The 12,410-nt window shown below is 36.8% G+C and overlaps 1 protein-coding gene across 6 annotated transcripts in view; it reads left to right on the top strand.

Moving 5' to 3' along the window:
- The window catches only part of VPS13B (vacuolar protein sorting 13 homolog B), a 657,044-nt gene that overhangs the window by 244,991 nt on the left and 399,643 nt on the right, over window positions 1–12,410 (top strand). For 5 of the 6 annotated variants that reach the window (XR_009246065.1, XM_058668588.1, XM_058668586.1 and 2 more), the window contains exons 20-21: window positions 5,407–5,516; window positions 11,466–11,613. Coding sequence is in view for 5 of the 6 variants with exons in the window: in XM_058668588.1 (XP_058524571.1) it covers window positions 5,407–5,516; window positions 11,466–11,613 (258 nt within the window). In the remaining variant the exon portion in view is untranslated. The remainder of the gene's footprint in view (window positions 1–5,406; window positions 5,517–11,465; window positions 11,614–12,410) is intronic. The other variant, XM_058668587.1, reaches the window with a different exon arrangement.

The following is a 12,410-nucleotide window of genomic DNA, read 5'->3' as shown; positions in this document are numbered from 1 at the left end:
ATTTTAATGCCCTGCCTTTGTTGCAGGCTTTGATACCCAGGAAAGAAAAATGGAGAAAGAACTCGATTGCAAAGTTGTTTTTTGGGAGCATACATAAATTCGAATCATTGGACACCTGTTGTAATTCCATGTCTGACATTTTTCTAAGATTTTTTTTAAAGTTTTGCCTATTATAACAGTTTCCCTAATTCCATCACATTTTAAGGCATATATATACAAATAGCTTTTAAAACAGTGTGGGAAATACTTCAGACTAATCTACAGGAGGCTACTTTGCTTTTCTCTACATTATTTGATTATAATATGAATCTTTTCATTTTATTTTCAAATTAATATCTAGTTTTTAATTGAATTTGCTGTTGCTTGTTACATAATACCCTCAGATTTTTGAAAACCATAACCTTGAAGTACACTTCTTGAACAGTTTTAAGATGCATCTATTTGAAAGAGAGAAAGGGGAGAGTCACTGAGAATTTTTTTTAATTTTTATAGTACAATTCCGTAGAGTCTAGGATTTTCCCATCCCTCCCCCAAATTTCCACCCCCTACTGATTTTCCCCATATTATCACAATAGTATAGCCCTTCATAAGGAGTCGTGATTCCATCAGTCTCTTAAAGTGTGTTCCAACATTGCTGGTACAGACAATGTCAGTCCAGCATCTCATTGTCTAGATATATCCAATAGTTTCATTGGGAGTCTGTCTTTGATTTGGAAGTAGGGGTGCATATTGCATTGTATCTTCACATCTTGAGTATGATCTCTACTATGCCATCATTATACATTCCTTTACATGAGAAGCCAGGAAACACAGTCAATGGCAGGTATGAAATTAAAGATTTACAGTACCCTGGAGTCGAAAACGCACCACTGAATGACCAGTGCATGGGGAGTCACCGAGAATTTTTTTCTGCTGGTTTACTTGTTGAACGGCCAGGTGGAAACCAGGATCCAGAACCTATATCCAGGTCGCCAACCTGGGTGGGAGGAGCACAGGGAGTCACTATGCCTTCTGCTTCCTTCCTAGGCATGTTAGTTAGTACATGCGTAGCAAGTGGATCCCTGGGGGCTCAAAAGTGTTGAAATGGGAGATTTAAGCGTTGTATTTCTTTTATATGTGAAACTGTGCACAGACCAGATTATAAGTAGAATATTTGAGAATTCTTCCATGTTCATTTTTTCTAGTGTACTACATTTTGCTCTAGCTTTGGGTTGCTACCTGGTATAATCTTTTATTTCGTATAGTGCTTGTCTTCAAAAACGTCCATGATTTTGCTGTCATTTTGTCTCTACTTTTGAAGGCATTTCAATGGCTGTAGAAACTTATGCTGACTTTTCAGCACTTTGCAGATGCTGTTACCTGTTTTGTTTCTTTAACTTTGATCATGATGCATCTATGTCTTATTCTCTTATTCCTTTTTGGAGGGGATTTACTGAGCTTTTTCAATGTTTATTCATTAATTTTGAAAGAGTTCCTGAAATAATTCTTGACTTTTAATGTTGTACTTGAAAACCGATAGTGTTTTCCTTTGATTCTTTTTTGCTTTCTTCTGAAACTCTTATTCAGTTCATGCATGTGGTCTTTCCTTTGTATCATGTTATTTAACACGTTTATCCGAGTCCTTGGAAAGTCCCTGGTTGAAGATAATCCTATTGTCTGAGTCACATTACAGAGTGCTTCTGACTGTTTCCTCATTTGACAGCGAAGCATGTCCTCTTTGTTTTGTGTGTTAGGTCAGTTTTTATTGAGTGTCAGGCACTGTGTGAAAGAAGACAATGGAGGTTATTACCGAAAGCATTTATGCCCACAAAAGAAACACCTCTTCTGTTGCCATGTCATTAGTGTCATAGAGCTGGGTCTGGTGAATTCTGTTCTAAGGCTGAGCTGTGTTTAGTTCTTCCTTTAGTTTAAGGCCATTGAAAATGCCAGAATTTGTTGGTAGTAGATCAGAATGTATGTTTGAGGATTGTGATTCGTCTTCATTTTTTTGATACAACATCAGACTTCAGCATGCTTTCCTCACCTGTGATGAAGGGGTTTTGCCTTCTTCATTCATAAATTGCTCTGCCTTGTTCTCATCAAAATTTGGAGTTCCTGTGGCATTGTTTTCAGTGCTTTTCACTTGTTTGAATCCATGGGCCTACACCTGAGTGTGAGGTCTTCTCACTTCTTCTTCCCCACCCCCATTTACTCCTGAGCCAACTGGCCTAGGCCTGTGGAAAAAAGGAGTGGCAGGTAAGTGAATTCCCTACTGTCTAGGGCTTCCAGTGGTTCCAGTCTGTCATGCCAAATCCCAGTAAGGTCTTTAAACACTTCTTAAACACTTAGTAAATATTTCTTATCACATTTCTTCCATCATTCTGTCAAGAATGAAATCTTTACTCCTCTGACTTTTAGGATTTTTGATCATGGGATTTCTTTGCAAGCTTTTTGCTCTGATGTGTGTTGGAAGCTTTGATAGGCTGTGTGGCTTTTTTTTGTGAAGTTTTCTCATGGTTTTCAGGGAGAGTGATAGTTAAGCAGCATGATGAAGGATCTGTCATACACACAAGTTCTAAATTTGACAATTTGAATACAATTGTGTTTGTTGCGTATTTCTGCTATTTCCTCACCTGTGACTGCTCTGGTCTTTGTTCTTCACTGTAGTTTTTGAAGTTTGGTTCTTCCATGTTTATTGTTAACTGCTTAGCCAAAATTATTTAAATTAGTTTTAATTAAGAATGGCAAATAATTTAAGAGGTATGCAAATTAAAGTTATTTACTGTAGCTATTTAACAGAAAGATGCCTATTAATGTCTTTTTTGTCTCATTCCCTGATTTAAGGTAAAACATGGGACAGTTTCCCCTTTATATAACTTGTTTATAATACCATTTCATTGACAGGTTCTGTAGCTGATGAGTATGAATCAAGTATGAATGTTTAATGCCATGCAACCTCAGTCTCTAAGTATTATTTAAATTATCATACTCAGCTTGGCATGTAATTGAAAATGACTAAAGGGCTTTGATTTATATGATTGGTGAAGCTTGAATGGAATATAGGTAATGAACACTTTTGGCACTTTGCACAGAAGCAAAGCACACATTTCTTGTTAGTTGCCTCCTAGGCTAAAATGAAACATTAAGCAGTATAATACAGTGCCAATTTTTAGTGAGTTACACGGGAATCAACTCATTATCAAACTAGTTATCTGCATACTTACATGCCAGGATTTCTGCATTGCTTAAAAGGAGTGCATAAACCGGGACAGAGAGACCTGGGAGGGAAAAGTGGGTTCCCCCTTCTTGGGTCACTATTCCCGTGGGAGGGCATGAAAACTAGGATGGGAACTGGGATGGCTAGATAGAGAGGCACTCAGCAACATCCGTGAGGGCTGGATGGTTGAGTTGGTTAGATAGAACTAGCCTTTAATACCCATTGACAAGTACCAGAGCCAAATGGGATGGGGGACAGACTGGTCTTCTGCTACACATACTGGCAAACCAGGGTAGGGGGCGGGCCTCGTGGGGATTATTGTGGGTCGCCCCAACTAGGCTGCAGCTCCCACTGGTTGATGTAAGGGCCGAACCAGACTGGACTGCAACACCCATTGGTTCCAGTGCAACTCAGGACTGAAAACAGAACCAACCCAGCAATTGAAACCACCAGCTGATCGGGGTGATGGACTGTGCCGGGCCCTGTGCTTGCTAGAACATACAAGAAACTAATCTGGGAATACCTCAAAGTATCTTTGGAGATCTCCCCAGTCGAACTGTTGGACTCAGAACTCTAATCAAGAAAAGGCAGAAGACAGAGCAGATCAATCATTCATCTCAGCTATATGTTGGCAGCGAAATATGGGGCAAACGGAGACTTTATGATGGACCATATCAATCAGTGGACGACCTCATCGAGCGAAACTGGCAGTGATTCATAACTGGAGAACTATTAACACCACTCGAGCACATATCAGAGCATGCCCCACATCCGGGACTTGGTGTGGGCGGGAAACTGGGTGGGGCTTTTCCCTCAATATCCCCCTTTACCTCAGATACATGATGGAAACAATATGGACATAATAGCATTACCCACTTACCTATCCCCCTGAACCTTTTTTTTTCTTTTTTTCTTCTTTTTCCTTTAACTGTAATTAACTATGTAAAGATTGTCAACAACAATACAATAAAATAAATTTAAAAAAAAGGTTTTGTCATAAACTGGATTGATACTATCCCTTCAAATTCAACATAATTATCTCTGAATTGTATTTTAATTAAATACTAGTTAATTATCCTCTTGGCATTTTAACATTCATAAAGTTGAAACCTAAGTATGAAGTCAATTTTGTGATAATGATGTAAATTTTATAGCTTGTTTGTGATAATGATGTAAATTTTATAGCTTGATCAATTTTTTTAATTCTCTAATTATAGTAAAACTCAAGATTATTTCATTGAAAATAGTTTTTACATTTGTTTTCCTTTCCTCTGTCTAAAGTCCTAGTTTAAAAGATCTGAGGGAACTGGCAGAATGAATTTGCAGGGTAAGCCTCCACCTGTGTCACTGTCAAACTATATGGGCAGGGGTTCAGGTCCTGATTGCTCCACTTCAAATCCAGCTCCCTGCCTGTGGCCTGGGGAAGCAGCTGTCAGTGGCCCCCAAACCTGCCCGGAAGAAGTTTCCACTGCTCTCTCGGGAACATCAGCAAGAAACTGGCTGAGGAAAGGCTATGGCTTTACCCTCTGTGCTACAATGCCAGTCCCGTTAAGTTTTCCACATACCTGCCCCTGCTTTGGAGTGCTCCTGGAGAGGTCCGTCATTTTTTCACTTGTGGGAATATGCTGTGTTCTGGCTCCAAATGTGTCTTCAGTCTTTATGTAATTCCTCTTTAGTAGAACGTGCCCTTTTGCTGTTGATCACGTTATTTATGATATCCTTTTTTACTTAGCTTGTTTTAGGTATGAAACAAATTATATTTTCCTTAGCTCTTATGGAGGGAAGTAATTCCTAGTAATTTATTGTAACTGAAGTATCTTAATTCTATGTAGATTTTTGAAAAATCTTTTAAATATTAAGATCAAAATGTATATTCTTGAATTTAAATATGAATTTAAACTGTAATTGTGCTTCATTTATTGCTTTAAAAGATCTTAGTAAAGCTATTTTTGTGTTTAGTAGAAATTCTCTTGTTTATTAGCAGTTTCAGATACAAAGAGTTGGTAGAAAAATAATACAGGTTAAATTTTGTCGCATACTATATATTCATTATATGATAGTGATATTTGTTGTAGTAGAATTCTAGATTTGGTTGACAATTGCATAGTTATGATATTTGAAAAGTAAATTATTTTGGTTCTTATGAGAAAGTTGCAATCTTTGAAGATAAAAATGTTGAATTGTAGTAATTTTAAAATCTTTCTTTACAGGTGCTGTACTTCTTTGCAGTGCGCAAGGCCTGGCAATTAATATTGACCCAATCTTGTATACTTGGCTCATCTATCTTCCTCAGAAACGAGCAAGTAGACATATGCCACAGGTGAGAGAGTTTTAAAATTATTTTTCTCAGTTATTTAGTGGAGATTACTATCTTTTCATTGCTTCTGTGTTTATAAATATATCAATTTCTCTGTCCCCCATTGTACTCTTTATAAACAACACTGTTTGTTCATTTCTGTACAAGAAATACCAGGTCTGAAAAGAGTTTTATTGTCTGTTAAACTTGCTTTCTTTATAATTCCTTTTAATGCAGAATTTATAAAGAACAGTAATAGGGCTGCTTTTTTATCCTTTTTATTTTTAGGATATTACATCTTTTCACAGTAGACATTAGGTTTTGTTTTTATTTTCATTGTGTTTCTTCTTCCTGTTTGAATGCCCAATCCTGGCATTGGAATGATGCAGAATGATTCAGATATATGTTTTGTTTAAAAGTATGTGAATTACAAAGCAAAACATAGGTGATTATAGTTTCTAAAATGCTTAACTGAAATTTTCTGTGTCAGAATACCTAAGTGTAATTCTGACATTTGGCCGTATTCTCATTTTTTTAGACAAGTAAATCTCAGTACACATTAGTTTGTTTAACTGCAGTAACACAGCTAGCAGCTGGTATAACTAAGAATTTGAGACCGTATTTGTGTTAGTTGTATTTTTGCATCATTCTATTTTTAATAGTTTTTTCTTTATGAAATAACTTAAAGATGGTAGCTGAAAAATTTATATTACATGTGAACTAAAATAAAACTATACATTCTTTCCTTCATCTTACTTGAAATTTCTAGCATCTCTACCCTTGTTCAGTTTTTCCAATTAACAATTATCTACAGAGTTTGATGCTGTGTGTTGGACACCAGAGCTACAGATTAAAAGAAAAAAAGTTTTGGTTGATAATAATGTTCCCTAAGGAGTAGTAGGTATATTTTGGAATATTGAGAAATATAGTAATGCCATTTCTTTTAAAATATTTGTTGATTTACACTTGATCTTCACGAAAAGGCCAAAAAGAGATTTATTTGTTGATTTAAAAGTCAGGGTTAGAGAGAGATTCTTCAATCCTGGTTCCTTCCCAAGTGGTCAGGGCTTATCCAGGCTGAAACTAGGAACTAGGAGCTTCATTCGGATTCCAGACCACACATATGACTTGGGCTATCTTCTGCTTTTCCTGGGCCATCAGGAGGAAGCTGGATCAGTAATGGAACAGCTAGGACATAAACCAGCACCCATATCCTGTGCTAGCATTACCTGGTGCCAGGGAGGGGCGGAACAGCTTTACCCATTGTACCATAGTACCAGCCCCAGTAGTGCCATTTGTAGTAGATGCTAAATGCATTGCACATGTTTGTCCAGGATTATATTAAAATAAAAAAGATGAGTACCTCTCACAAACAGGGTATGAGTGGGAGAGAATAATTAATTAGCTGAAAATCATAGGAAATTTTAATATCTGATCTGTTTGACTAGGGTCAAATAAGATGAAAAAATGTTGCACCAAAGAATCCTTCTTCAGTTCATGAGTGAATTGAGGTGCTCTTGTGGAGTGTGGTAGGCATGGGTTTCTAAAGTGTGTGCTGTATTTGACATGTTGTCATGAAAAATGTAATAGACCTGGATTTTACAAAATCCTATTATAGTAGAATGTAAAAGATGGGATTCAGAAATGAAGACTACTAAACAAGACTCATCCAAGAATTTCATTGTAAGTTTTTATTTTCATTGCAACTTTCATTGTAAATTTTTAAGAAAGATTTATTTATGTTTGTTGGAAAGTCAGACCTACAAAGAGGAGAAACAAAGATCTTCCATCGCTGATTCACTCCCCAAGTGGCCACAATGGCCGAGCCAATCTGAAGCCAGGAGCTTCTTCTGGGCCTCCAATGAGGGGGCTGGGTTCCAAGGCTTTGGGCTATCCGCTACTGCTTTCCCAGGCTACAAGCAGGGAGCTGGATGAGAAGTGGAACAGCTGGGATATGAAGCAGTGACTGTGGGATCCTGGTACATGCAAGGCAAGGACTTTAGCATGTAGACTACTGTGGTGGACCCATATTTGTGTAACTTTTAAAATGGAGAACACTTCTGCATTCTAAAAGAGCCCAAATTTATTTTATGTAATCTAACTAACTTAATTTCACTTAGTTAGAAATAATATATAATGCATTTTCATCGCCAATTTTTATGTTTTGTTTAGACAAATACAGTTTTAGAGGTATTGAGCTTTATTTTGGCATTTTTAAAGCATTATCTTAAGGCTTAATGCATTGCCAAAATACTTCCAAAACTGGTGTACAGTTTACATTTTCACAAGTACATTGTGTTACTATGTTACTGTAGTTGAGCAGTACTGCAAAAGAAACTTAAAATTGCCTTTAGGGGTTATGTTTTGGGTGTAACGTTTAGACGCTTAATCACCTGCAGCCCACATTGATTTGTCTGACTTAGTTCCAGCTCCACTCTCCATTCCATCCTCTTGTTACTAGATACTTTGGGATGTGGCAGGTGCTGACTCAGTAGTTCAGTCCCTACCACCCAGAGGAGGCCTGGTTCTGGCTGTTGTTTTCAGCGTCAGCGTGGCCTTGCTCACACTGGGAGTGAACCAGTGGATGAGCACTCTTTCTCCCTCACTTCTCTAAACAAATGAACTACTGCTTGTTGAAATCTTTAATGTGGGATTAAGCTGGTGAGTATAAATTGAGGATATGTCATGACAAAAATTAGAAGAATGTGAGAAAGGAAGGCAAAAGGGATAAGTATTGTAATGTTCTTTTTTATTATTATTATTTTGCATTATGTGACAGTTTCATAGGCTCTGGGAATCCCCCCACCCCTCCCCACGCCCCTCCCCCCTGGTGGATTCCTCCACCTTGATGCAGTATTACAGTTCAAATTCAATCAAAATTCTTTCTTTGCAAACATATACCAAGCATAGAGTCTAGCTACTTATTGTCCAGATGGGTTGAGCAGTTTCTTGGGGAGACCATTTTTGGTCCGAAGTTAGAGCTGGTAGAATATCATCCCAGTCAATTAAGAGTCCCAATATAACATCAACAGCAATTTGCAATATTATGGAACTGACATGATTTTGAGTAACCAGTATGTTGAAAAAAGAAAAAAAAAAAGCAAGTTCTAACCACAACCTCTGATTAGCTCATTGACATTTCAATTTTAGTTTATATTCAGGACCGGCTGCTATATACCTTAAAATGGCTATAAGGTACCATTCAGCTGTCTCGTGTCTATTTCATTTTAGTATTTAGCCATTTGTTGTGTTGAAGTGTAATTTTGCTGATCTTGGCAGATTTTGGGATAATCTAGACTGGCTTGTAACTCTTATTTATTTGAAAAGTTTCAGAGAGGGAGAGAGGAGAGAAAAGATCCTTGGTCCCCCATGTCGCCCCCAGCTGACTGACACATAGAGCTGGGCCACAGGCGGAGCAGCCAGCAGTTTCACCTAGCATGCCACAGTGCTGGCTCCATTACACTCTTAAACCTGTATTTATGAAGTGCATGAAATCTGTTCCTTTATATACATAAAACAAAACTTTCAAAATACATTCAAAAATAAATACTTGAACTTTTATTTCTGGTTTAATTTTATACATTTTCATTTCATATCCTACAAATTCAGGATAAAGGAGATTGAATGTGTTATTTATATAATATCAACATTTGTTGATATATCAAATCAAAGTTGTTGATTGAAGTGCAACTTTCTAACAAGTGTATAAAGCAAATTTTTAAACTGTTTTATTTACTTATTTGTGATTTTTCCAAATCAAAGATGGACTCCCAGTGAAACTGTTGGATATATTTTGACAGTAGAATGCTGAACTCTATACCATTGTCTGTACCTACAATGTCAGGAAAAATATATACTTTCAAAGATTTGTTCATCTAACTAAAAGATAGTTTGCCACAGGAGAATGTGAGAAAGAGAAAGAACCGTCTGCTGATTGACTCCCCAAATGCCTGCCAAAGCCATTGTGAGCCACTCCCAAGTCTCCAAATGGGAGACAAGTACTTGAGCCATCATTTACTGCTTCCCAGGGCACAGAGCAACAGAAAACAAGACGGTCAAACTCAGACACTCAGAGAAGGAATGCAGGAGTCCCAATGGGTGTTTTAGCTTCTGTACCAAATATCTAATCCTATTTTGATATTTTGGACTGAAGTAACCAATTTTTCAAACAATGGTCTTATTCCTGCTCCAGTATTTCACGTGAACCATTATATTAGCAGTCATTCAGCAAATATGTTCGAAATTTATTGAGTATTTTGAGTAAATTGAGAACTTACTGGGAATTTTTGAATACAGTTATGAATATATATAATTTGTCTTGCTCTCATTTGAGAAAGATTTTTTTGTTTTGCTTTTTCAAGCATTTTTACGATATGAAAATAAAGGCTGAGTTCCTGCTACCCAGAGAAAGATTTATTTGTTCTTTTTTACTGCTACTACGACCGCTCCATTTATCTTACCTTTCAGATACTGTCATGCTCTGCAACACATACATTTTCTGTCAGTGTGGCTGATATATTAATTTGAATCTTGTACTTTGTTGTAACTTGCTAAAATGTTTGGCTGTTTTATCTGTAAAGACTGTGGTTGTAGTGGTGTTGAGAATATCATCCGACTGCACTGCAGACTGACCAACACCCATGCCAGATTGTCCTTCTGATCCAGCAATATTACAGTTATCATCTGTTGTTTTCCCAAACTGCAATTTCCTTCTCAATTTGTGGCTACAATCCAACATTTGATGATTCTTTTCCACTCAGTTCACCATTGATCTTTGATCCTTTTGCAAACTTAAAAATACCTTTGTTTTTCATTTTGCCAAAAATCTGACAAGATTGTGTTGGGCGTCATCAGCAGTAACATCAGATATTATTTCAGTGAATAAAGATGAAACAGCTGCTTTATTGTCCAGCTCAGCACTCATGCACTCAGCATACGATCCTAATGTTTTCCAGCTTTGCCATAACTACAGATATTTTTTATGTTTTCCTGAATATGGTATGGATATAACTTTGTCAGATGAAATAGTTATTCAGCATTTAAAATTTTAAAATGTGTGTATTGCCATGGACATACCACATTAAAAGTATATGCTCCTAAGTATATCATTTGATAACTAGAACTTTTTTCCTAGGGATCATAATTTTGAAAAAGGGTATTTTAATTTTAACTTATTCTTTCATATTATCCTTACCCTTGTTACTAAAATTTGTGTTTGCAGATACTTCCAGGTGCTCCTGGTTTTCCCAGAATTGTGAGCCACATTTTGGAAATGTGATTGAACAATTTCAGAAATAATTTCATAACTTTTGCTTTAAGAAATTTTGTAATAGTTCTGTTTTATTAGTTACCATATATCTTTTTACTATGTCTAAGATATAAACTGAACTGCATTGTAAATTTACATATATATAGGAGAAATGACTACAGTCATCAACTGGTATCCGTGGAATTTGGTTTTAGGAAATGCAAAGGATGTCTTTATCTGCATAAGCCTGTGTCTCTTCTATAGCATGGCATTGTGTATGCATATAGGTTTATATACATCCTCGTATATACTTTAAATCAACTCTTGATTACTTATAATACCTAATGCATTATAAATACTATAATTATTTTATTTTGGGGAGGATTAATGGGAACAGAAGTTGATACATGTTCTATTTCAGACACAACTTTTTTCTTGTATTTAAATTCAGGATTGAATAACAGGTTCCCAGGGGAGGAGCCCATTGTATCACTGTGTGGTGGTGTTAAAATGACTGGTGGTTTTAGACATCCACTAGGAGTCTTGAAACTGTCGACTATGTCAGAGGACACTCCTGAATGTTAGAAAGGAAAGGAATTTGGAGGCAGGGTTGTGTATATTATACAATCTCAACCTGTGACAGATTGTTTTCAATTATGACATGTTTAGCACTCACTTCTTCCAAACAGGTCAGTAATTCAGTTTCCCATTCTGGCTTTTTGCAGCAGCCTGTGGTAGCTGTTCCTCTTGTTATGCCTGTTAGCAGAAGGAAAGAAGATGAGGTGTCGGTTGGAAGTGCACCCTTGGCAAAGCAACAGTCTTATCAGGCTTCTGAGTATGCTAGCAGCCCTATCAAAACAAAAACAGTAACAGGTATGTAAGGAGCTGTGTTTCACTAAACCTTGACTCAAAAGTCACTCTGTCATAATATCTTGAATGCTGGTGTATGACGCACAACCCCTGAAATGATGGCAAAGTACTGTGTTACTGATAATATTAGCAGTAATTGGGGTACTCACATTTCTGAACCTAATTTCCACAGGGTGACATGAAAGTAGCCAGGTGCCAGCTATATTATGGTGGACCTTTGAGAAGAACCTTGAGTTTAAGGAACCTGCACCTTTTATTCTGGATAGAAAGGATGCATAACCTTTTCCTTAGAGAGGGTCCTTAGGTTTACTTTGCCAGCTTGTACGTAAGCTTGCCCTTGGTTCATAAGGCTGCTGATAATTGTCTTCTGAGGCTTCTCACTGTATGGATACCTTTGAAACACAACTGAGATTAAAGGCCAGCACTGTCTCTGCTTGAAAGATAAGTGGAAACACAAGACACTTATGTAGAAGCGACTCCCAGTAGAATGTGTTCCTCTTTTAAATGAAGTTGAAACCATAATATAGTCTCAATCTTCTTTTTTGTCTTTCTCCCATTCTTAGCTAGGTCATGTGTGCAAATATAAAGTGCATTCTTCCTTATAATGATTTTATATTCTTTTGTGTAATAAAAATATTTTATTGAAGTGAAATTTAACCCCAACTTTTTGCTCTGTGATTTAGAAAGAATGTTGTAGTTTTAATTAAATCTTCAGCTTTATTTCTTGTATCTCAAAATTTCCCAACCATGCTGATAGTGATTTATCATTTCCAATAAGTTAAAATATTTCGTACATATCT

The sequence above is a fragment of the Ochotona princeps genome, chromosome 9, assembly GCF_030435755.1.
Source record: "Ochotona princeps isolate mOchPri1 chromosome 9, mOchPri1.hap1, whole genome shotgun sequence".
Lineage (NCBI taxonomy): Eukaryota > Metazoa > Chordata > Mammalia > Lagomorpha > Ochotonidae > Ochotona > Ochotona princeps.
The sequence above is the reverse complement of the archived record's forward strand: the minus strand, read 5'-3'. Positions and strand labels throughout refer to the sequence as shown.